The following is a 27,500-nucleotide window of genomic DNA, read 5'->3' as shown; positions in this document are numbered from 1 at the left end:
TTCTACCGTTGTTATAGTTATTGTTGTTGTTATTATTAGAAGTGTAATAGATATTTCACTTCGGCGAAATATATATATATATATATACAACTTATTTAGCATAACCTACTTTAAAAGAAAAAAAAAAAGAAAAGGGAAATATTTTAAAGGTTTAAGAAAGATAAGTTCGGGTTCGTTCAGATGCGCGCGCAATTATTGATTGATAATAAATTACACCTGCCGCAATTTCCGTGGTGAGATCATTGGGAAGTAGGTTTAAAGGGGTAGTGGATCAAGTGGTAATTATAAAAATAACACGAACAGTAATAATAACAATTATATAATTCTTATTTTATCTTTATTATTGGTTAACATTATTTTTCAACAAATGTTTTTAATAACTGCATAATAACGGTGAACGAAAGAATTAATTAAATTAAAGAATCACAAGAAACCAGTCAAAAAGTAACAATATTTTATCACATGTGGATACTTGAAAACTGGCCTAATTTAACTCATTTATAAATTATATATTCCATAATAAAAATAAATAGACTAATTAATTGAATTAATTATATTCAGACTTGGAACAAGACAAACAACGCTTTTATTAGAAGTGGCAGGTTTCTGGAAACTCACGTTTATTAAAAATAACATATTTCCTTCACCTTTGAATGTTTTATTTTCGATCACTTTGTCAAAAACATTAGTTTATAGGAAATATCGTTTGTGCTTACGTTATAATGCTCTCGATATTGTTAAGTGTATATGTAGAGAGGGAGGTGGAAGTGTTTGGGATGTGTCCTTGTGTATGTATGTGTAAGAGAGAGAGAGAGAGAAGGAAGAGAGAGAGAGAATAGGAGCATTGAGATGAGTACACGGATGGTTTATATAGCAGAGGGTGTGAGCGCAGCGCATTACCACCGAGGCGTCCTGCGCAGCTCAAGTTGAAAGCTGCGGATCTTCGCCGCCACTCATTCAGGGAAGAAGAGCAAAAGCCGCATTTTCAGACATAGATAATGACTTCTCTAAACGCATGAACTTCGGTACTCGCATTTCTTCCTGCCGTTTAAACCCACAGGCTCAAACATACTTAGATTAAGTTGTGTACCAGCAAAGAGAGCGCACAGGGGACACACCATGCACTGTCAAGCCGAGCTGAGGCTCTCCTCCCCCGGGCAGCTGAAGGCGGCCAGGAGGCGCTACAAGACTTTCATGATTGACGAGATCCTCTCCAGAGAAACTTGTGATTACTTTGAGAAACTTTCTCTGTACTCCATGTGTCCTTCTCTCATCGTTCGACCAAAGCCTCTTCATTCATGTTCAGGTAAACCGACTTACGTCCAGTAATTGCTCGACTGCAAATAATGTTTTCTTAAAGCATGGAAACTCATATCTTGAATTTTTATAGTTGCAGTTTATCGCAAACTGAAGTTATACAATTTGTACCTAACGTGGATTGTCACGTTCAATTTTGTCTGAATGAAACAGATGAAACTAGATCAAAATACAATAAAGTGGGTGTTGTTGATTGTACCGCTGGCCTAACTAAATTAATTGAGGTGTTTTTATTTTATCTTTTTTTTTCACTATTCTTTGTGCGCGTACGGCTGTATCTACAAATTAATTTTTTATTTCAATTAAACGATTATATGCATCATTTACTAAATTCATTATTTCACAATTATGCGCTTGCATAATTGTTTTATTGCTGAACTAACCATTTTCACGGATAATTTATTGTTTTTCTTAAACTCTTCCCCAGAGATTTCCTCACTCTCCGCTTATCTCCACAAAGCGTTCAACGCTGTAAATCAAAGACAAGCGGTAGAGTCAGACAGCGTCAGTGATGCTTGAGGGCTCTTTGTTGAGCGCAAATGATAGATGGCCCAACTGATAAGCGGCGTAGCTGGAAAAAAAAAAAGTCACCTAAGGAGGCAATGAGACAGAAACGCAGAGCGCAGGTCAAGTAAAAAAAAATCTTAACCCCAACGCTGTAACCTTTGATCTACCAGATTGTGTTTGCTTTGATTAGTATGACTGTTGTGTCAAGCTCAAAGGCCATCCGTAATGAGTTTGGGACATTTTACGCATAGATGGATGGTCATGCTGTTGGACGCTGATATGTTGCGTACGTGACTCGATGCAAAGATGTTCGCAGGAAACGTGCAAGTCAGTGTGAGAAGCACCTGCAGAGCACTGACACTTGAATGAAATCAGATAAAATTCTTTGTTACTCATATGTTGTTGTTCTTGTTTTTCGTCTGATAATGTATCCTTTAAAAATTACATTCAGATAGATAGATAGATAGATAGATAGAAAGATAGATAGATAGATAGATAGATAGATAGATAGATAGATAGATAGATAGATAGATAGATAGATAGATAGATAGATAGATAGATAGAATTTTATTGGATATTGTTTAGAAAATGCAAATACACTCAGCCTTTTTTCTACTATTCATTAACATAATTGCTCTAAAGTCTGAAATAATAGCCCCAGCAATCTGATGATGACAGCGCTGTCGCTGAATATAAATAGGGAGCAGTAATTCGCTCATCCGTCTGATATAGCTTGGTAATGCTTGAGGGCACTGTGACTGACTGGGCTTCGGCACCCCCTCTCTTCAGATGTATAAAGTAACCCGCCGCCACATATCAGAACACTCTGCGCACCGCTTATTTGTAGCTGCAGGGGCGTGTGAGGCACAGTACAGTCCCCAGCATCAATGACTTCTAATGCTCGATATAGAAGCTCGTAACCTTTTTAGCACCCTTTGGGACCAAAGAGAGGTGAATGGCCTCTGCATGACAGGAAAAGTTGACTTCATTAAAAAAAAAAAAAAAAAAAAAGATGTTATTTCATCCTGCTGCCAGCGGAGGCCGCTGAAAGACAGTCATGCCAGTAATGTGTTGTCCACAGAAGTTGATAACAAGAGAAGTTTTTCATCGTCCATAATGTGTTTCTCACCTATCAATCTAGCGATCCTTTGTGAGGTACAGTATCTTTCTTCCATCGTCCTTGTCTCTTAACACACACAGGTCTATTTTGTAAGCAAAAACATTTGCTTACAAAGTCACCCACGGGCTTCACTTGAGTTGCTGCTGTTACACCTGAATTTCCCCCCTGTGGGACAATGAAGGCTATTTTTGTTCTTCTATTCTGCTCTATTCATAAAACCTGACTGTGATCTACTCGAAGCTAAAATGCCTCTAACCCCACGTTTGTATTCTCTGTGCCAAACCCACTTTGAAATAAACCGACTCTTGCCTGATTGCATTAGTCACTTCATAACATAAAAACTCATTGGACTGACTAGCACAGGACTAAAATAATCAGGCAAGAAACTCTTTATTTTCCTCTCAATTTTTTCTGCATAAGTTTATAGTGAATTCAAGAAAAGTTATTTATTTTTATTTGTTTCCAAGCTATTGACGCAGCAGCAGAAATGCTTAAATTATCTTGAAACACATGGGCCAGACTTGCTTTCAAAATCGGTACAAATCATGTCACGTGCAATTTGTCCTAAATGAGACAATCTAGCAGTTTTAAAAATTGTTTTTCTCTTCATTTTTAATTATTTAACAGAAAATATACTCCTGTTTAAATCAAACTCAAAAACCACAGGTGGCATTAATTCACAGAAAAAAGTATTGCTAAAAAGGGCTAAAAAGGCCAATTGTGCTTGTCTTGTGCTTTTCTCTATTTGTTTCATTCTTAATTATTCATCAGAGGGTTTTATTTGTAATTTACACTGCTGCAAAAAATCTCTGATCTGTATGTTGAGAACACTGCATATATTTGCAGATCATTCTTCAACGCAAACTTTGACTGCTTGTGAAAGATCATTCAAAGTAAGTTATAAATTACCACATAAAGAACGATGTGCATTGTAGAAAGAGGATGAGTGAACACTTGGAATCCATCAAGTTACAAAGTCGTCTGGTGTGTTGATGCCCTTCGTAGAGTGCTTACCACGCATTACACTGGATGTGAAGAGATACCAGCAGACTACAGCGTGAAAGCAATCAAATACAGAACTTCTTAAAGGAATGTAAACAAATTGGTACCAAAATCGTTAAAGCTGATTATTATTCCCATTACCATTTGCATCCACATTAGCATTCATGATGGCTGAGTAAATTTTTGGATCAAAGATAAGATTAAAAAGCTTGTAGCTGGAGTGTTCCCCCTGACTGATGTTCATCGTATCTAATCTAAGTTGTATTCCGAAGAAAAAAGGTCAGTGAGACAGGATGAAAATGCTTCAGAATTGATGCTGGAATCTAGCATACTTACTAAAGTCAAAGAACTCGGGTTTTTTTGTGTGTGGATCCCAGCTTTATTTTTGCCATCTGGTGACAGTAGTTTTGATTTGTTTTTGTACTATTCTTTAAATCATTGTATTTTTGTAAAAAAAAAAAAAAATCTCCGGCTCTTTTTATGACAATTGTATTTGCTCATACTACTTCAAGTTAGAGCTCTGTCAATGTAATTTTCAGACTATCTACATTTCTCCTTGTATGTGTACATTTGTCAACCTGTTGCATGGTTCCAAGTTCTCTTGGAGACCCCAGGACCCTAAGCCCCAAAGTTCTCCACTAGCTGCCTCTGAATCAGAGATATTAAGGCCTGACCTGGAGACTTAACAGCAAACAATCTATTGGCAGGTTATGATATTTCATTTGGAGGCCCATCTATCAGCAGGAGCCAGGGCAGAGAGTGCTTAGTGGTGTTTTCTGGCAGAGGTGAGAGAGCTTAAGATCAACTGTGTGTAATCTCACCTGACAGCATAATGACAAATATACATAAAGAGCAGGAGTGCACAGAGCACAGTGCATAGCTGGCTTGGACAGAGCTTACACGGAGCCCAAGAGAGCAAAAAAGAAGTTTCATCCCATCTTAAGGCTTAATCCGCCACAGACAATAAACCCACCCATTAGGGATAAAGTTGACTCGAGGAGGCCGATAACGCCCATGTCAACATGTAGGCGAGTATGCGCTCACACACACAAAGACACACTCTTCCATCTTCAGTTGAGGATAATGTTTGACAGGCTGTCAGCTCCCTGCCATTAGACCATTTATTGTTGCCATTAGATCTTTCCCTGCCTAAAAGAAATGAGCAATTAATCAGATCTGAAAGTGGTTTATGCTACAGGCTGATTTCTGTTTGACCTGTGTGCACAATGTGTTGAGGAAAGAGCCATCTTTAGGTGAGCAACCTATCATTTTCATATCATTGCTAACTACTAGATCTTCTGAATAACAACATTACAAGCAATTTTTTTAATGAAGAAGCACCTGGCTTTTATAGTAATGCTTAACTAGCTGCTCTTCTTAAGCTATTATTAGCAGCCTTCTGTAATGGTTACTATAAGCACTTGTTCCAGTTCTTGCATTCCAACTGTGATTATCAGAAGGATCCATGTGCCTTTGCAGGGGGCTGAGTTGCGTTCCTGCAGCTCCTCAAACAGTTTATTTGTAGACTATTGACAGGACACCAACGCTTGTCAGCAGCATGTCACTGAGCTGGCCTTGCCGTCAGTGGAAAGTCACCATGAGTACTGACATTTCTCCCTGTGGTCTCAGTGTTCTTGTGATGGGGTGGGTGGGAACGGGGTGGGGTGGGGTAGTCCAGAGGCATCCTCGAGCTCTTTACTGACAGGAGATGTCTTCCGAAGTGTGAGGACAAAAAAAAAACACACACACAAAGCGCAGCTCTTCCTCCAGGTAGACATGAGTCAACGTGGAGCCTTCCATTCCATGAATTACAGTTCGCTAAATGTCAATGTTAAAAATTTTCTCCCTTACAAATGAGTGCAAACGTTTTAGTCAGATGATTTATTAGTAACATAAACATGGATTTGACTTATGGAGAGAGAAAGAGTGACAACATAAATGGGAAGGCAGAAACACCATGCAAGAACAGACAAGGCGTGAAAAGGCGACTTCTTGTTCAGGCTTGTTGCAAACCAGCAATCTAACATTGAAGGGTTAGTGGTGACCTCAGCGCTTTACCATGATGTCATGATGAGCCTAAGGCAGTGTCTGATCTGTGTGTGTGTGTGTGTGTTTCTCTGTAAGCAGGGTAACTGTGGCTACCTGCATGCAGTCATTTTCTTTCTCGTTACTGATAAGTACCTTAAATAGAATTTACTCTGAATTTCTGAAACAAATGATGGTTTCAAACCTATGCGCTCATTGATCACTGCTTAAGAAATGTTTTTTATTTTGTTTTTCTTGAAAGAGTTTTCTTTCTCTGAGTTGAGAGACAAAACTCTTTAGAAGCACTGCAAGTGAGAAAAACCAACGATAGAACACAAAGTCCAGGTCTTCAACGGACACTGTGTGTGTCAAGAGAAATCAAACATCCAACTTTTAAGTTTTATGTAGTACTCTATATTTTTCTGAGATTTCCTAGTTTGTCCTATGTGAGTTTATGCCAAAAAAAACATGAAAAGGCTAATCTGAATTTTACCCTGCAACCTTCAGGTCTCCATCCCTTCTGCCTTGGCTGCAGACAAATGTTACATTTTATTGATTCTGGTGTCTGCAGTTCATATGGTCTCATTTATAGAGCTATAGGTTAATTGTATGGAACTTTGTACAAAGCTGGAGATAATGCAAGACAGGGTAAAATGTAAATACATGAAAGATTTTATTTAAAATCATATTTTAGATCTTGCAACAAACATATAGTATTCTGTAAATGTGTTCATTTTGTGCTTAGGAAACTATTTCATTTTTAACAACCTTTGAAAAATCATCCTTTCGGTTCAAAGGTTCATTGAGTGAGTGTAAAACAGCGCCTGCGTCATGGGATCACAGCCCTCTACATACAAGAGGTCAATTCCAAAGTACTTTTTGCAGTGACACAATGAAGCTGTCTGAAAAATTACAGCCAGTCAATATTGCCGCTATCAAAAGGTGACTGAGGGGGGCAGCTAAAAAGTTACAATTATCCACAAGGATGTTTCATGTAATTGCTGAACTTGAAATTCACGTTTTCCCATGTGTTTTTGAACTCCCTCAATGTCTGTGCCATTCCAGGTTCGTCGACACTGCGTTCCTACCCGCTGCTCTCGGTGATCACGCGGCAGCCGCCCAATGTGCAGCCCCACCTGCCGCAACCGTCCTCCCCGGGCACGGTATCCTCGCACCTGCCCCTCATGTCCCCGCAGCTCCCACGAGGGTCTGAACCCTCACCCAGTCAGACGCCCCTCAGCATCAGCAGCGAATCAGAGACAGAGAGCAGCACGCCCCGCCTGAAGAAGCCCCGCCGCAGCCGCACCATCTTCACTGAGCTGCAGTTGATGGGACTTGAGAAGAAGTTCCAGAAGCAGAAATACTTGTCCACACCTGATAGGTTGGTAAAGTTTATCACATAAATTGTCAGATTAGTGTTGATGTATAGTACAATTTTTTTTATAATTAACTAACAGCCTAGAAATGATTTATTATGACTACACCTCATAGCTACCAAAAAGATTGTTTGCCCAAAGATGGGAAAAAAGGACTCAAATAAAAGGGCAATTTGAAAGTGATCTACAGGTATTAAACAAGCCTAATGTGCTTGATACCAAAGCAATATAAATATCACTCAGTGCAAAGATTTTGACAACCTGTGTACTTTATTTGATCGAGAGCACATTTTCAAAAGTTCTCAACAGGCACGCTTGCTCAAGGACATTCACAAAGCCGTAAATGCACTTATCAAGCTGTAGTTAACTTAACAACATAATTTGTGATTTGTCCTGTGGGGGTTGTCTCATTTAATATGAATCCACCGGAGCCAGAGTATTACCTCAGTATTCTAGTTGGGACAAGAGTTAACGTTTTAACCCTGAGCACCTTAACAGCAAAAAAAGCTCCACTTCCTTGTTCGCAAAAAGGAGGGACATAAGCCAACACAAGCAAACAGTGATGTTTTACACAGATTTACTGCCAATCATTTAACTTGTGCAGGTGTACATTAAGGGTATTTACTTTTGGACATAGAGGTGAAGTAATCTATATGTTAATATGTGTGTCTTCTGTTCCATGCTGTGGAGCATAAGACTGACATGAGGTTAGAGCATATTTTCCAGTAACGTTATGCACTTAACATTTATATTTAGCCTGCAGGCTGCTTTTCCATTTTAATCACGAATGGGATTAAGCCATAAATGTTGTAAAAAGCTTTCCTGCACCTGCACAGAAAGAATTTTAAACCATTTTAGTGCACCCCAGATCCAACAATTTTATTTATTTCACATACATGGTTCTAATCAGTGGTTCATAAAAGCAAATAAAAATGTAAAAAGCTGAGGTGACACTAAATAGCCATGTGCATTAATATGCAAGGAGAATGTTAACAGCAATGTAGCTCTGTTCAGGCAGGGATTGCAAGTTATTTTTAATGATGTGGCGGACCACATCCTTTTCAAAAACAGATCTGCATATTTTGGAAATAGCAAGTGTACCATCTGTTTTTCCACACACATCCTCTCTTTGAATAAAGCTCCTGCAATGTATTATTGAATATATCACACTTTGACTTCCCTGTAGCTGCTGGAGTGACGCCACACCTCATCTTAAAGCAGAAGCCCCGAGGCAGAGCACAGCTCAGTGATCAAACCAACCATCCGTATGAATGGCCATGCCAAACTTTAGTGTTCTGTCAAAATATCTGACTCTAACACAGTGTTGGGAGTTAATTAAATACCCAGATGAAGCAAAAACATCAGCAGAGAAAATCCCCTTTTTAAAATCCCACATCAAAGGTGTGGCATGCTCCATACTTGGGTTTGTTGTGATCTAAAGATGCATTCGCCTTTTTTCCTCTGTTTTCTTGGCATGGAGCCTCTGCGGTCGTAAGCTCAAGCTATGTGTGAGGGCAAGTGTAACCAAAATCAAAAATATTTCTAAAAAGACTTAATTACCTGTCATTGCATCCTTAATGATTTTATGAATCATTAGCTTATGTTAATTAGGGTTTTGCTCATCAACCCTGTCATCATTCCCATTGTCAATATTTTCATTAACATATTTTGCAAAGCACTTTGTGAAAATTGTGCAGATGGAACAAAACAGAATCCTTGAAGTTACCTGAAAGGAGTAACTGACATCGTTTCTGAGTGCATGGTTTCAGTCCTTCAATAACTGTGAAGAAATATTTTCTTTCGTCTTCTGTTGCTTGTACTTTACCTCCAGTTATTGACATGCTCTACATTGGTTTATGTTTGAAAACCATGTTTGATAGACATTCTTTATGTATGGTTTAATCCAAATAGTTTTATGAATTTAAAAAGTTTTATTTTCTTCCTTTGGTGCTGTTTTTTAAATTATGCTAGCCCTTTATTTCATGACTTGGTTTCCACTTTCACCATCAAGTAAAAGTTGGGTGGCTTCTCTGAGAGTATCGAAAAACCTTTCATCTGACTGTTAAATGCCTTTTTGAGGAACAGGAAAGAGGAAATCCCACTTAAAAATTGATAACCTTTCTTCTCCTGTAACACAGGGTCTCCTTGTTAACTATATCTGTCCCTTCCTGAGGTTTTGCGTTACACTTTACAATTTGTCATGCATCACCACATGTGGTGGATGCATTCTACTCTCAGTTCAAGCATTAAGACATGTCTTTTGTTTGTAGTGTGTACTGTGTTGGATAACTAAAGATTTTTAGACCCAAGACAAAAAAAAAAAAAACAAGTGTTAGTGTGAGCTCTTATACTGTACAGGCTATATGGAGTGATCCAACAAAACAGGAGGTTAAATTTGGGCTAAGGAAAAGAGCCAGCAATATTTCTTTGGGTTAGAAAAAATGCAACTTCTATATATACTGAAATATTTAACCATACCATTATGATGTTAAGCTGTTTTTTTTTTTCCAAAATATACCTTTTTATTTGCCAAGTTTATCATAATTTTTTAGCTTATTTTTTCTGCCTAAGAAGTCCAAAAAGTACAACAAATATCAGCCTGATGTGCATTTAATTTTGTTTTAATTGTTTTGTTTTTTTTTCCAGATTGGACCTGGCTCAGTCCCTGGGTCTCACACAGCTTCAAGTGAAAACATGGTACCAAAACAGACGTATGAAATGGAAGAAAATGGTAAGACTTGCATATCCTAGCACAATCAATGAACATTTTGAATTTTTTCCCAGTAGACTGCCAAAATAATTGTGATTCAACAAATATTTATTTTCAACTGGGATACAATGTCATTATACTCCTATTCTGAATATACCTAACAATGCTGATCCTGAAAGTCATTTTGATTGTGCATCAGGATGATGGATGTATAAGTTTTCTCAGCTATTGCATGAGGACAGGATATGTTTCTTTTGACATGGTGTCACTGTCTGGTTTTATTTTATTTTGATATTTATTGATCTTATAAAATCAGATGCGCTGGAAACAATGTTGGAGCGCTATTCACCTAAGCAACAATAAAAACACAGCTCAAATTTTCAGTAATGTGACATGCATTCCAATATAAATATAGATATAAATAGATATAAATATAGATATTAATAAAGTGCATCATTTGCTGTTAGGCATTGCATCTATTTTTAGTATAACTATGGTCATTTTAATAATGTGAGCAACATGTCATAGGTAGCCATATGGCAGGAAGAGAAGGTGTGGAAAGGCTAAGCCTTGACTGATGATGATTGTGGTAAGAGCAAACACTTTTGTAGAAGGGTCAACAACACAGGGAACAAAAAAAGACCTGAAATCGTTAAAGATGAATGAGTGCACAAGGCCAAGCAAGCAGCAATATGTCTTCTCTTAATTACTATAATAGCAAGCATTGCCTTTGACTCCTGCTGCCATTTATTACCGGAGCCCTCCACTAATGCTGTCTGTGTGTTTTTCTAGGTGCTCAAAGGAGGTCATGAGGCCCCAACCAAGCCCAAGGGAAGACCAAAGAAGAACTCCATTCCTACCACGGAGGAAATAGAGGCTGAAGAGCGAAGACTGAAGATGGAGGAAGAGGAACAGATGAGGAGGGCATCTGATGAACCTCAGGATCTCAGTTCAGAAACTCACAGTCCAAGCAGAGCAATTGAGGGATCGGAGCAGGAGCAGCAGCCACTCCTAATGTCAGAAACTCACTTAGCCAGCTAAGCGAGAATAAACCAACCAAAGACTAATGCCAACCTGAAAACAAATAGTGCCTCAGGATCAGTGTACAAAGCTTGTTTGGTATATAGAGTCGTTTGCTTTAGCAGGATGACTGGATTCACTTTGATGGTGCCCAGTCAGTACCAATGCACCCATGTATGTTTTAGTGTACTGGAAAAAGTATTATAGAACAACATAACACTAATACACACTGATTGGACTGATAATCTTACAGCCGTTTTGGTTCATATTATAAAGGAGGGTAATTTTGTCAAACCCAAAACAGGTCAGTCAAGCTTTTATCACAACATGATGACTATATCAAATGCTCAACTAGCTTGCACACACCTCTCAGCTTACAAAGCTGTCAGATATCCAACACTGCCTTATAATATTAAGTCTATGTGTCTTTGTATTAATAACCAACTGCCAAAAACTGTTAATATGTGCCTTGTTGGTTTCAGAGGAAAGCTTTTATTTGTTGGTAATATAACCATCAAAGACAGTATATTTTTTCAATCAAGTGCCAAAACTTGGAGACAGATTTTTACAGGCAAGCAAATGAAACCTCAGTCTGCAGGTTTAAGTTATACTGTACAGCTTTGAGCCTCAAATGTTTCTTTACTGCCAGTAAAGTTTTCATTTATATTTTTATTTTACAGCTAAAAAAAAAACACTTTATGTACGTATGTAAACCATATTTTTATCTGCTGTTTGAATTAGATTAATATACTTATTATGTATAAATGTTTAAGTCAGCCCCTGAACTGTACTTTTTCTAAGGGAGTCAGGATGATTTTCAGTTACGAGGGCACTAAGACTCTTAAGCTGTCATGATTCATTGAGGGAATAAATCACAGCCTGAGCCATAAATACACAGCAAATGTTGAACATTTAAAATCTCAGAGACATTTTCAGCCTGCAGGCTTTGCATGAGTACCCCAATCGGTATGTTAGACCTGCATTAACATAACACTGTCTTCAGTTGCCCCTTAGTGACTTCTCTGTATCCATCAATCTCTCTCTTGTCGAATACTCACCATTTTATGGAGTCACTATTTGAAATACAAGAGTTTATTTGTCTTTGTTCATATGAAAAGTGCAGTATTTTCAGATGTAAATTATGCTTGTCTGGTAAGATGTGTTGTTGATTTTTTTAGGTCTCCATAAAATTATTTTTGGTATATGCAAGTGTGTGTTTATGTATTTAAATGCACTGAATAAAACAGCTGTCATTTAAATTTGACTTGTTGTTATTATGCTCCAGTTAACCACCATTTAAAATTTTCTTTTTTATTTATTTTTTTAGCCATCCGTACAAGGAAATACGTCTTTGAGTTGGCTCACACTTTTAAGAGCTGCTCGGCTGCATATAAACTTTTTATCACTTAGAAACTGGCTCTGCCTGTTTGTTTTTGGTGTGTCAATGAAAACAGTTTGGTTATGAATGTACTTATAGGTTCCTTTGAAATGACTTTCTAAATGTGCTGTCATATAGAGCGAATATAAATCAAACAGATGCAGTAGCTCTGACAAGTTATTCTAGAGATGTTAGTAACAAATGGAGCTTTTGAAGATCTATGATCAATAGCTAAGAAATGCTGTAAATCATATTCAAGAGATCATATTTCAGAAAAAAACAAGCTATTAAGGACTTCATGGTGTGATGTTTATTTTATTTTTTTATTTAACATGCACAATTTGCAACATAGTACACCCAGGAGCTCCATGGTTTCCTTGGGTATGTGATGACCAGGCTCAGGTGTATTTTTAGTCCTGATACCGGACACGGATGATTTCTAAAGCAAACAGTGTGAGTTAACATTGAGTAATGCATATTGTGCTTTGACGCCTTGAGCAAACATTCTGAGGATGTTTCGTATGTACTCGCCGGCAGAAGCCCCCACACTTCGCTGAAGTATTTCAAATATTTTATGTTCTCAGTCTGTAAGCAACCAACTCCACCACTTTCCAGGAACTTTAGCATCTCAGGCTTCACATATATTCATCAGCTGTGGGTATCAACGATACTGAGAGTCTATATAACTGGATGATTATATTGTAACTAATATAACAGCCCATGAAACATTGCTTCCAAGCAGTCTTAAGAAGTGACTAGTATGATGACCGAGATTCACATTTTTCTGCTCTGAAAAAAACAAATGGCACCATTTATTTTCAACTACATAATTTTTCTTTATACAACCAATAGGGATAATGTGCTTAATCAAAAATTAAAAACAAAGTTCACTGCTTCAATTAATAATCCAACGCATCTAGGAAAAGAATCTCCATGTCTATCCAAACAAGTCACTAGCTCCTCCCTTGACCAATAATTTAAACTCAGCTGAATGACCATAATCCCCTCATAGATATGTATTTTTCACTATAACTTTCACTAAGAGAGTGATGATACCCTGCTAAACATATGATATGTAACTGTATATGCAGCAGAAGAAAAAGACTAAAGAACAGAAGGGAACGAATAAAGTGTACGGACGGTAGCAGACTAATTATTAATTTTCTGTACGGGCCTGTTGGTCCAGAATGTGCATGCACCAAAGGAACTCTATGTTCTGCACAACTTTGAAAAGGTAGCACATGAAAACACATCATTGCAGAGTATGGAGAATACAGAACTTGAGGAACACTCCACTATTATGACATACAAGAATAAAATGTTAAAACTTGTTTGTGAGAGAGCAACTGCATTATGTTGGTATTTTAGAAAAGATTCCTGAAGAATAGACACATGTCTGTTAGCAATGCTGTGATTAATTTATAAGTTGGTAAGTTAATAAATATTATTTTGAAAGTCAACATGTAAGCCAGCAGGCATGGAGACAAGTCTAGATAGAACTACGTTTAACAAGTCTCTGCATGTTTGATGCTCCTCTGGGCTAATTGTTGTGCGGCTAGATAACCTTTCCAGAAACAGGCCTGTAGTAAGATGCCGACGGCCTAATTGGACAACTTGTTAGTTTCTCACCAGCCCAAGTTCAGTTTTAGGTCACTCAAGTTTAGTGGTCTCAACCTATCCCAGTCCTTCTCCATCAACAAAGAGACATTGACTGTGTACCTTTACTTGTCAGCTTAGCATACGCTCAGGTAATTAGCAGTGTTTGGAGCGAGGCAGGGGAGAGGTCAGCACTGTGTTTCAGCTGCATTGGGAAATGACAGCAGATGTTATCTCTAAATGCAGAGTGCATGAAAAACAGGACTCCAGTCGTTAAAGGCGGATGTCCTCTACAACAATCATCTCCATTGTGTTCTGCAGCCCTTTATTTGCAATGGAGGAAGATTATGTTTTCTTTAGGAATACACTGACTCATTCCTGTGCTGTAATTGTCATTTTTCTGCGAGTCACAATGGATGGTTTCTACCACAAATAATTTTGAATTAAAAAATTAAACCATCATAGTTTTTGCTCAATTTGTAAAGTTTATTTTGAAGCCTGAAATTCAAATTTTATTTAATGAGATTTACATATTCTGATTAGCACTAAATGCAACCCAAACACCACCTTGAGTAGTAGCCACAGTTTGAGAACTAAAAGATTTGAACATTATGATTTTAGTATTTTCTTAAGCACTAAAGTCATTACTGACATTATTTAAAACTAGGATCCCATAAAGGATTTTAATTGCTATGCTTTCACAACTGGGAAAAAAAACAATAGATGACATCCAAATGTTTTGACAACTATTGGATTCCTTTCATTTACAGGGATTTGGAAATCTAAATTATTTTTTTAACTAAGCCATAACCCAATGAAAATAACTTTTCTTGCCAGGATCTTATGAATCTGATTTTTCTGGATCACTTCCAGCTTTTGCACAATCACACTTAACAGAGATGGTTTATGATTAAGTGTTTAAAGTAAATCTAATTGCATCCATTGTTAGTCTACGAGGGGATTTTTCTGTAATGTTCTTAGTGTCAGACAGTACTTACAGCGCTGCCCACCTCCCTGTGGTCTTTTTAACTCTCATCCTCTGGTCAACATGTCTGGTGAAGGTGGTTCTCTCCACCACTTGGCTTTGAAGCTCATAAATCTTCCTTTGAGGTTGTGTATTTATGTGTGTGTGTGCCTAATGTATGTTTTTTGCTACAAGGATATTGTGAGGCTTGTTAAAGAGGCCATAATTACTGGCTGAAGGGTGCATATCTGCCTGCTGTGGAGGAGAAGAGTAATAGACCTGTCAGTTTTACCCAAGAGTTCATGTCCAAATCACCAAAACCAGACTACCCTAAAACTCTACAGAGCTCCATGAAGATTCACATCAGTAAAAAAATGTCAAAGGGACTATTCATTTATGAAAATAATTGCAACTCTTTAGAAAAAGGTGATTGTTTCACCTCTATTTGCACAGGATAGTCAATGTCATATGTAAATGTCATAAAAGTTTACTTGTGGTGTGACCTTCAGGTGCCGACAGATGACCAGTTCATGATGATCTGTAGATCACTGTACGGAATTATTATAAAATACATAGTTACAGTACTTATTGTACATAAGCCAGCAGCGATGCAGAATTACTTGATTTTTAACGTACTCACCCAGCCCAATAACTCTAGTGAGTTCAGAGTTATTTAGTGAGTCCAGAGTTTATTGCTTGATGCCCTTTTTCCATGGTGACTCGTTGCTGTCATCAAAGCAACATTTTCAGCAAGACCAATATTAAAAACAAAACAACAATCAAATACACTCACTAAAATGGTTTTCTGTTTATGGCAAGAATTGAATTGATGAACAGATAATAAAACACTACTTTTGAAACAATAGTGTTAATGCTTGTTGGTTTAGTTTCTTAACCTTAAGCATTTTAACATGTTATCATGTTACAACCTAATATTGCAGGATATTTTGGGTAAACTGTATGTGATAAACCCCCGCAGAGAAGAGCATAATTGTGAAGTGGAAGAGGATTGATACATGTTTTTATATATATATATTAAAACAAAATCAGAAAAGTATAGTGTTCATTTGTGATCAAGCCCCCCTGCTGTGAAATCTCCAAATAAAATGCAATCCAAATCCTTCTGAATTTATGTAATTATGAATTGTTTGTAACTGAGTGTACTTAAATTTCAATGAATAACCAGCATCATAAAGATCATGAAACACAACAGACAGGTCAGGGACAAGTTGTGGGGAAGTTTAAAGCTGGTTAGTTAGCTAGGTAAATATAGGGCAGTGGTGGAAGAAAACCTGTAGCAAACCAGGGTGGAGGTTTCCCTTTTAACAGGAAAGAAACCACAGACATATAGCTAAGGCTGCAATGAAATACTATTGGTCAGATCATATTCATACGTTAAATTTTCCCAGTCAAAGTCCAGATCTAAATCCAATTCAGAATTTTTGTTAATGTATCCTAATTCTAATTTTGTGTTGTTTTTTTGGTTGGAGAAAACCAAATTGATTTTATTTTGTAATTGCCATTTTATATGCCACCTGTAAAGTTTTATATATTCCACTGAAAAATGGGATTACAATTACTTCTGATTTCATTTCTGAATGCAACAATCTGAAATCACACTAAAAGTCCATCCATAGATTTGATTTTAGCTTCACTAACACAGTTTTTTATCTTGTCCTGTAAGTTGACAACCAAAATACTCACTAGTCCAGGTCTGTCAGACCTATGGGCTGTTTGTTCTCACAGCTGGTATAATGTGCATCTGCAGGAAAACTCTATTCACATATCAACTGGAAATTTTGAGAAGACAAAGACTCTTTGTACACAGTACACAGTGTTATGTTTACAAATGAAGTCATTTTGATGGGAAAGCTCTGTTCACATTTTTACAACACTTGTATGAAAAAAGTATTTAAATAGCAAATTAAAGTTGCACTTTGCCCTATCTAGATAATTAAAACATGGGCATATTTACAGAGTTCTAATAAATTAAATGTATGAAATGATGATCTTTATACTTGATTAAAAATTGGCCCAATTGCTTTTATCTTTGGCCTTTTTTCTAAACACATTGTGTTTCCAGAAGAGCCAGTTTGATTGTGTAATTGTGAGCTGGCTGTAGCAAGCCAACTGGTCATCTTGACTTTAGGTATACCAATCTCATAATAGACAAACACTTTGCAGTGATCTTTTATTATATTGTGAGTGCAAGAACAATACTTGGACCATAATCAAAATGCCTCATGCATATTGAGAGCAGTTCTTTGGTTTTTTCTGTTCTTTCAGTTTTTAAAATCTGCTAAAGCTGTTGAGCACATTAAAATGGGGGTAACATTCATAAACTACAAGTCCTTTTTTTAAAAATATGTCCTGCTGTACATTATCAACTCCTTCTTATAGCTCATTAAAAATACAAGCAAACAGGAAAAACAAAGAAGTGAATCTAACAATATGGTAAGGCTATGTGGGTGGTGGGTACAGTCAGAGTTTCTCACTGTGACCATAAATCATTTTCAGGCACAGCTGAGAAGCCTGGAGTCATCCATACCAAATTCAGAAAAGCCTGCTGTTTTTCCTTCTTTGCTGTGACCTGGTTTAGCCTTTGACTATTTTCACTTTCCAATTATCTTATGTATATCACTGTTGTATCGTTTTTATTTTAACTTCAGACTAATGAATTAAAATGTTAATCTAGAAGTTTACATGTTTCAACAACTCTTTCGATACTAATCTTTAAGCGTCTGAATATTGTACAAGGACCTTGATTTATTCCTGATGTAAATGCATTTCCACTGCAGGAACCTTTTCCTGGAGCAAGAGTAGTTCTCTGGGGCAATTCTTCTCCTGTACAAGGGTAAAATCTACGGAAAATCCCCCTGCGTAAGATGCAACTCTTTTTGGATGAAACATGAAATAAATGTCAGTGTGCCATGGGGGCTATGGCTTCCTTCCTTGTTGAATATTCCCAACTTCCTGTTTCACTTATTTTCTACTGTATATTGCTTGAATTTAAATTAAATTAATCAAATTAATTAACTGAACCATCAGCTTCAGAAACTGGCAAGGAAAAGAGAACGAATTGTTTCCTGTAAATCCCCTAAAATAGTAATTTCTCTTTCCCAGGTGTGTTTATTAAGAGATTTTAAGTTTTTAAGAGGCAGATATGCAACAGCTCTGTGTGTTGTGAATGCTTCTCTGAGATGCACTGAGCAGACTCTAAGTACACAAAATTATCTGTGGATTATCACAAAATTACCCTGGGTTAGAAGAGACTTTACAAGCCAATTTATGCTCAACATTAAGAACCATTGTGCCTCCAGATGAAGCCTTCTTCTGCATTCCTTTCATGCGTATTCTTGTTGATCATCAGGGAGCTTACAGATACATATGCCAGCGCGGTACATAGAGCAGTGGCACTAGTAGTCTTGTGGGACAGTATAGTTCATGTGGGATCAGAAAAACCAGCAAAGACAAAGCAATGACAGAACAAGTAGAAATTTTCCATCCACATTCTGTAATGTATTTAATGCCTGCACGAAAGTTTGTTACAGTTACATCTTTCCTAAATGATTTGGAGTGAGTTTTCATAACTTATAATGCTCATAATGCTTATAATTCGTATTCGCTTTGACATCTGTTATCGTTCCATCACTAAAAAATCACGATCAGTGCCATGTATGCAGAGGGTGTAAGTCTTCAAAGCCACAGTTTAGATTTCTAGGCCCAATGTTGGGACTTTTGCTGCATGTCTTATTCTTCTCTGTCTGTGTCCTGTACACTTTTATAGGACAAAAACATGCAAAATACAAGAATGTTGGTGAATGTTGGAATGACAGCTACAGCATAGTAATAAAACAATTTAGCAGTTATTTCTTTTTCCAAACATCTATATGCCTTTCTAAAACATTTTCTGCTTCATCACAGAAGGTTAAAGAGCCTCAACTTATGACACTTATAGGATAATTAGCAATGCAGTTAATGACATTGCATGAAGGCCACTACTACTATCTGTGGTGATCGGTGTTTTTCTGTGTATTTATTTTGAGTTTTCTGTGTCCCTGAGTCTCTGTGCCATCCTGTCTCCCCTTGATCATTCCCAGGTGTGTCTCGTTTCTGTGATTACCCTCTGTGTATTTAATGCCACCTGTGTGTCTGCGTCTTTGTCGGGTCCTCGTCTCATTTGGTGTCTAGTCTCTGTCATCGTTGTGCCCAGTCCGTCGTCTCATCCTTTGCATAACCGTTTGCTACCGGCGTCGAGCCCTGGCTTCCGCTCGGCCGTGCTGCCCGGGATTCTGGACATTATTGGACTGTGTAATTCTGGATATTCATTATTAAAACCATCTTACTCGTCTCATCCTGGGTCTGCTGCATTTCCCTGACCATCTTCCACCACCATTTCATGACACTATCAGGTCAAAGCAATATATCATTGAAGATGGACAGTAGAAAAGGAGGTATGAGATAATTGAATACATGTATTAAAATAATCATATTTGATCTTAACATATAATAAGTCAAGTCTTCACTAGTAAGTTACTCATTTAATTATTTGTGCACTCAATAAATCGAGTGATATTTGTATTAATGAAATGTTTTTGTTACAGCTTAAAAAAAAAAAACAAGATATAAATATTTATTTGAGAAACAATGTATTTGTTAGATGGTGACTATTGTATTTGCATTCCACTTTTGGGATTCTTCTTACCCTCTCAGTCTTAAACAATAAGTTTCCTTTTTTCTGTAATTCTTTGGCTCATGATTTTCCCTGACGGTTTAATGTTTTCAGTTTAGGCGACATGCAGTATGCTTGTAATTCCCATTTTACACCAGAACTCGAGTTTTAAAAGGATGCATTTTTAAAGCCAAGGAAATGTCAGAGAGAGTCGCACATAAAGAGAAGCTATGCTGGCTTTGTGGCTGTGGGATCAGCCGGGTGGCTGAATGACTGAGCAATTACGTATTTGTTGAAAGCTCGTTTCATAGGTCCATAACAAACTGATATGAAGTGAACTGTCTGTGCTTTTTTGTTGTGTGTGTGTGTATGTGTTTACTTAGACTAGAGTTTTGGATTCCCCACGAGACCCGTGCTCTCAGTTGACATCGACATTCTGTGTGATGATTTTTTCTTTTTACACAGCACAAAATAAACTTCCTTTTCAAACTTATCTTTAGTTAAGGTTTCGTTTTGACACAAATCCATGCTGGGAAGTTTTCCTGTGCTGACAGAATAAATTTCTTTTTTTTTCTCAGAGAGAAACCTCACATTATTCCTACCTTCAGAAACATGTATGTGTTTGGAAAAGGACTTAGTGTCAGTTAAAGCATGTTGTTTTGGCCCAGGAGGCAAAACAGGTGAATGACCTACTGTCCGTTCAAATATTTCCACTTGGGAAATAAAAATAATAAAAAACATGAAGGATAGATGATGGTGATTGGCATGATGTGAGGATCCTCTGTTTTCACAGCATGTTTAGCTTCTCTTCTGTCAGCTTGTCTGACAGTGGAGCATTTCAGTGAACCTGTGAAGGGGGCTCTCTGCCTTTCTGACTTGGCTGATGTCATGGAGCAGACAGAGGTCAGCTGTCAACTCAAGGTGTGGTGTTAAAAGGGGATGGAGCATCTTATCTATTAATCTGGGATCTACTAAACCATATGTAAATTAATGGATGAATTTAAAATATTAAATCTAAATTGTCATTAGTACTATGACAATATTAGATCACTGTGATTACATTAACATTATGAAACAATATCAGATGTGTGAACACATTTCCATGTTTGTGGCTTATTCAAGTTGCTACATGTGAAGCAGATGTGATTGTGACTCACCTGTGGAATAATTAGGGGAAATACGTTGCTCCATGTTTTATTCAGGTTGGATGATCATAAACAATAAGGGTGAGCTACAAATAAAAAAAAGTTTGAAAAAAGCTTCATAATAACAGAGATTCCATTAAGGTAAAGCGCTTGTGCAGAGTCTGTAAAGTGAGTAGAAGAGGGTATAAATGAAAACCATAATGGTGTAACAACTCCGGAAAGGTTCAATTTGTTTTACAAGATGCGGTTTTAAAAATAAAAACAAGCCTGAAGCCACATAGTAACAGATTAAATCATAATGCACTTGTTTTTCTCTCTTTTTTTGGCAAATTATACCTCATAACAAAAGACCACGTATCCCAGGCTGTGTAAACTCCTAGTTATTTTTTTTAGTACAGCTGACAAAACTGTCTTTATATGTGAAATGCTCAACTGGTTCAGTTCCTCGTGAGTTGTTGTCATAAGGCATCAAAACCACAGCTCCAACCTGCCAAAGGTTCATCCCTCTCCACCTGTTGTGGCACTGGTTGCTATAAACATTCAAATAATTTCAATTGAGTTTGCAGTGTTGTAATGCTTCCCTTAAGATGTTATCTCTGTGCATCTGGCAGGGGGCCATTAGCTTGGCGTGCACATGCACAAGTTGAAGCACATTCACACTCAGTCTCACACACATACAACACATGCACGCACACGCCAACATGCACGCCAGAGATATACAAGGACGTATTCATAAGTTAGAAATAGAAAAATGCAAATGGAACTACAAAACAGGGGAAGATATGGAAAATATGTAAGTTTGTGAGGTTTCTTTGGTCCAGGTTAGGTGAGTTCTTTTTTAGCTTAATAGACTGAATGCACAACGACATTGCTGAGTGGTGAAGCAAAGGGAAAAATGCTTTGAGCCATCATAGAATGAAGATAATTTCATAAGCACTTAAAGGTGATGAAATACATGGGCATGGCAGAAGGAAGAACATGTTTTATGTACTAGTGCACGTGGATTTTTGCACATTAACTAACAAGAAGACACTTTGTCATAGAGTCTGTTGGTGCCAGCAGCAGATGCAGTCTTTGTGGATGCATCATATATCTCTAAAAACATAATCTGTCAGAACGACTAGACTTTGCATTATAGTATAGTTCACATTTTTAGTCCTTCCTTTGTCTTTGTCCTATTCATCCAAGGTGGAGGGTTGAGATATGGACCAAGACTGAATAGTTGCAGACTGCTTAGACTCTGCCGCTGAACTACAGAGGAGCTGATAATTGCTCTTCAGGCAACACCCAGGAACTGCATTAGAAAGGTTTCATAAGTGGTTGTTAATTGTCAGGCAGATGTTAATGCAAAAGTCTGTAAATATTCATCTTGTGATGTTTGTAATGTTATGTCAGTAGGAAATGTGTTTACATAATGATTTACAGTTCACTTTTGTAACCGTTCACTTTAGCTTCCTCATACATTCTAATTTCAACTCAGAACCTCTTGGTGGTGGAGCAATGTTTTGACATTTTGTGTTAAATTGAATGATTTAGACTCAATAAGCAGAAGAGTGCATTTGAATAGATGTAACAAAAGATAAAGTAAAGTGACTACAAGAAGATGAATTTGCATTGATTTCAGATGTGGATATTGGTTAGATTCCTTCTCTCAATTAATACAATAGTAAACGAATGCAATAATTAAACACATGAAGATAGATGTATAATAGTGAAACACAAACTTCCACCACACTAAATGCTGCCATCACATGGTTTCACTGTGTCTTCAGTGTGTGGCAAGCATCACATTTTGGATATACGTAAGTGGCAAGGTTTGAGACATTATCATTTACTTGTCTTGTGTGGCTTAAATGATGCTGTTCTTTTACTAATGTTCTCAAGCAAACACCAATGCCTCAGAAAAGCTGTATTAATACTTAAATATTGATGAACTGTGTATTAAGGAGTGAATGTACTTGGCATGATCACATAGATAAATCCTATGTAGTTTTAGTCTGACAACATGTGAATGAGTTTAAGGAACATATTTATTTTTTATTTTTTTGCAAAGCACTACTCATGATTGTTCTTGTGAGTCTTAATGTTGTGACTCTACATCTGTTGTGGAGAAGATGATTATCTGGAACATTTCCTTGTTGACTGTCAAAATTCATCGAGAACATGAACTTGTTGAAAAGGTCAAACGACATGCCAGCTTGTTAAAGGAAGATCAAAGAATTATCATTAAACCCTCGCTTTTTAAAGTGCCCTCTGACCACCACTAGAAATGAACTGTGCAGAATACATTAGGCAATGAGGATGTTTTTCTTTCCTGTGATGTGGGTGGTAATGATTCAATTAACATGATAAATATGGACTATTGCTTCCTGATTAGTGGCCAAACTACTTAGAGGAGCGCAGAGGGAGGGCAAGGAGGTGAAAGAAAATATGGAAATGGCCTCCATGTTATGTTGGGAGTAATGAAGAAAAGGAAGAGTCAAGCTTGTTGATCACAAGTAAGAGTACACGATAGGAACTTTTTTTTTTTCTTTATCAGCCTCAGGGGGAAGTTTGACTTGCAGCCAGGGGGGCTTATTTGAATCTGATCTGCTGTTGATTGAAATAAATTGGTCCATCACAACTGCTCATAACACAATCCTGGGCATAGATGGGCGAGTCATCTGAGAGGACACTCACTATAATCCAGTCTTCTCATGAGCTGTGGCATTCAGGGCTGGTGAAAAGCAAAAACAAAAAATAAAAACGTTAATAAATAAATAAAAGCAGACCTTAGATGCCAGTGACCTTTTGCACACACAAATCTTCAACCAGGAGGTGTTTGATGGCTCTGGGAAATGTGATTTCATGCTGGACAACAAAAAAAGAGATCAAAACCAACACGGTGGTGTGAAGGAAAATGTTTTCTTAGTCTTACTTTTCATCCAGCATTTGGAGTGACAGGGGGCTAGAGTCAGAGGTCAACTTGTCACACGTAGTTATATAAGCGTGACTTTGACCCCTGCTCACTGTGGAGAGTAGAATTTCAGTGAGCTTAAGAAAACAATGCTTTGCTGAATGTTTTGTTGCAAAGTTCAGATAATCTAAAATTAAATCAAGTCCAAAGATTCATGCAGTAATCTCTGTTTTTCAGTTTCTTGTTGTCTTTCATGCAGCTTCAAACTTGCAAAAAGATGAGGTATAAAATGAATCCTATTTAATCCCATTCACACAGTACTTTGCCAAAAAACTGAAATTATAATTTTGAAGAGTGCTCACATGTTGGTCCCAACCTTTCAACATTTGTTTATTCTCTAATTACAGATCTTATGACTCACATAATTTTGTATTCAGTGAGTGTTTAAAGCAGTGTTGCAATTCGTTCAAACAAATTTAGCATGAAATCTAGTCAGCAGTTATGCATCACTTAGCTGGCATTCAGGTTGAGTGAGTGGAAGAGGAGACACAAAGGGGACTATTGTTTGAGAATGGCCTTGGATACAAACTTATGGTTGCTATTTCTATCAACAACTACTCACAACACATCTGGTGAATTTTTGTTGCTTGAGAGGCTGTACACAAAGATAGTAAGTGTTCTGTGACGGCTGACAAAATCTGTGGAGCACAAATGATTTATTCAATCTTTGATATCGGAGAGGGCCACCATGGTGCAATAAACAGGAGAGTTAATAAACTTCTGTTGTCAAAACTGTGTAGTATGGTGACATACTGTATTTCCAGTGAATGAGCATGCTTGCAGGTTGATGGATGTTGATTGCTGAAAATGAAGGTACACAAAAACTACCAATTGCGTATCCAGGCTACCCTCTCATAGTAACTCTTTCTGGGCAGCAAAACATGTTTGAAAAACATCTGAAATGTCAGTTATTCAGATTTAATTTAGTGTAAATATTAAAAAGGTAACTGAAATCTATACCAGTGTAAATATTAAAGAGATACCCACATTTTCATGAAATAGGTAATAAGAGGCAATAAAATCTGTCACACTTAGGTGTACTTTACATTTTGTCCAACAATGTGCACAATTTTGTACATATCTACCTCCCATTAATTATTGTTCATTTTCTCTCCCTCTCTTGATTAAAATAATATTAGAGGTACTTTTCCACCTCATCTTTTCATCTTTTCCTTTCTTGGCACTAAAAGACTTTAGGCATACCAACTTGAAGTAACAAACACCACAAGCTGTCTGAAATGATACATTGTGGGTATCAAGGGTGTTGTGGCAGAGAGAGAGAGAGAAAAAAAACACTTTTGTGAATCAAAATTCATAATTGTCATAACATTGTTTATTTTCTGTAAATTTAGATTTCAACTTAATAATTCTCAATCTTTTATGGTGTTCCTGAAGCACTTTATTGTGAGCCAACAGCCTAAATAGCTATATGTTTTTTTACAACAAAAGTAATTTTATCTGCGACACCGCCCTGCAGGGGCTACTGAACTACTGCTGCAAGGTGATGCACTTGACCCTGTCATTTAGTGTTTAACCCTATCTCTCTTGTAGCTATTGGCTGAGCTTTAGGTTACATTTACACTGCAGGCTTTGATGCTCAATTACAGTTTTTTGTGAAATAATAATTTTTTTTGCATGGTCATTCACATCCAAATGTATGAGACTTGTATGTGATCAAATATGCATGTGTCTAATAATAGTCTCATGTCTGTTGGCCTCTATGTGTCACTCTACACTGATGGCATCTATATATTTAAAACAGGTACTTATTTACATCATAAACACGTCTTTTATCTTTATCACGGCTTATAAGTTACATTTTATAAGTTCCGTTACTATTTATCTTCTGTCTTTTGACTGCCATTAAGCTGCCTCTGCGCTGGCAGTTTAACAAGAAATTGTCCCTTCCAAGCAAAAGCATCACAACTCAAACAGGAAGTTAACTATACGTAAAACCAAGTAAAGGCCATGTAAACAGAGACCTTCTAAATTATTAGTATACACCATAGGCACATTGTAGTCAACATTTTATCCACATACTTCCCAGATACTGAAAAATGTTCTTATATTTAATCTTGACCTGTTGTCAAATTTATTGTACATATAGATATGATGTGGCACCAAAAAAGAGTGACATGAATAAATCTGCTGTCAGATTAAAACATTATAATATTGACTTCCACTGCTCATTTATAAGTTTAAAGTTGCCTATTTGAGCAAATAACAGGCATGGTTATGATGTTTTGTTTTGTTTTCTTTTAGCTAAGAATAGTTTGGAAATGTATATTTTGCACCAATTATGGACTTAGTCAAGCTGCAATTGTTGGCTATTGTAGAAGCAGTTTTTTAATTGAGTATGATGTTCTTCATACTCATGCAGTTTATCTAGCGAAGCATCAGTGAATCTTTGATCGATCTCAGGATCTCTTGAAGAAATCTGTGGACATGCTTTCCTGATTTTCTTAAGCCTTGATCAACATAGTCGCACCTCCTGAGCCTGGTTTGGTCCTTGTTAAAATGACGGCTCTATGTCAAGCCTGGTTTTATCTCCTTATGTTTTTGGTAGGATTACAAAATTAATCCTACTTTTGTGAAACAGCGCTGGGGAATTTAATACATCATAACAACAATGATTAAAATAAATTATCCTAATAAACAAGTTGACAACTGATGACCAGTCTATTTACAATATGTACAGTTACAAATGATCATCACAGTGTAAGCACAGGAGAGAAGGTGGGTGTCTGTGGATATGGATAGGTGTGAAACATTTGATACAAAGAATTTCCCAAATGGCTATCAAAGTTACTCTGTTCTTCTGACAAGACAGGGGCAAAAGATGAATAAATTGCAAGATGGCAGATTTAGTGAACCAAATTTTGAAAGTAATATAATTTGGTTTGTACCTGCTCGTGTTTTAGCACACATGGTTCAAAGGACAGTGGATTTTGGGAAGAGAGTGATATTTGACTTTCTCTAAAGGGCTAGTCTTGGTCGATGACAGAGAAAAATGTATCAATTTGTGTGACTGATGTGTCAGACAACTGGAGCTGTTACTCAAACTAGCCACAAAATTAAATAAAAAATTACAAACAGTGAGCTCAAGTTTAGAATATGTTTCATTCATAACCTAATCCATAAGTATGAATGCTGTGTTTTGATAGGGTAGACTCCGCTTCAGGTGCCAACTCAATTTTGTTCATAAAGAAAAAAGTTTTGTCAAATTTCCTTTTGTTGCCCCTGAAGAAGAAACCTGATTGCCTCTTGCACAACATGACTTGACCTCTGTTCTCTTTTTGAAATACCAAGTTCACTTGTAACCTGAGTTGTCTGACAACTGAGGGAACGTGATTGACCCAGGCTGCTGGTAAAAAGGAAATACATGAATGGCTGCTGCTCAAAGAAACATGATTAGTTATTTCTTTTTAGGGAAATGTAGGCTTATAATGAGTTTTTATAAGATAGGAATGTTCCTCAACAATGGAGACAACTAGAGCCAGTCAAGCAAAGAAGTGTATAAAAGGACTAAAACATTTGTTGGTTTATTGAAAATATCAGCAAGTGTTTCCTTACCAGTAGGAGAACGTTGTCACTTTTGAATATTATTGATGTATTTGTCAGGGACAATGTACATTAATTATCATTGCTGTGAGTGTTTCAGCATTAGAAAGGTTATCCATTTTTCATCTGTTGTCCTTGGACAAAAGGAAAA

The 27,500-nt window shown here is 37.1% G+C and overlaps 1 protein-coding gene across 1 annotated transcript; it reads left to right on the top strand.

Annotated features, from left to right (window-relative positions):
• Positions 1 to 865: 865 nt before the first annotated feature.
• On the top strand, positions 866 to 12,336 carry barx2 (BARX homeobox 2). Its single transcript, XM_032545774.1, has 4 exons — positions 866 to 1,306; positions 7,037 to 7,352; positions 9,994 to 10,078; positions 10,850 to 12,336. The coding sequence occupies exons 1-4, from the start codon at positions 1,120 to 1,122 to the stop codon at positions 11,096 to 11,098; spliced, it is 837 nt and encodes a 278-aa protein (XP_032401665.1). The 5' UTR covers positions 866 to 1,119; the 3' UTR covers positions 11,099 to 12,336.
• The last annotated feature ends 15,164 nt before the right edge of the window (positions 12,337 to 27,500 follow it).

This window comes from Xiphophorus hellerii, chromosome 18 (genome assembly GCF_003331165.1).
Source record: "Xiphophorus hellerii strain 12219 chromosome 18, Xiphophorus_hellerii-4.1, whole genome shotgun sequence".
Classification (NCBI taxonomy): domain Eukaryota; kingdom Metazoa; phylum Chordata; class Actinopteri; order Cyprinodontiformes; family Poeciliidae; genus Xiphophorus; species Xiphophorus hellerii.
Note: the sequence above shows the minus strand (reverse complement) of the source record. Positions and strands in the feature narration are given on the sequence as shown.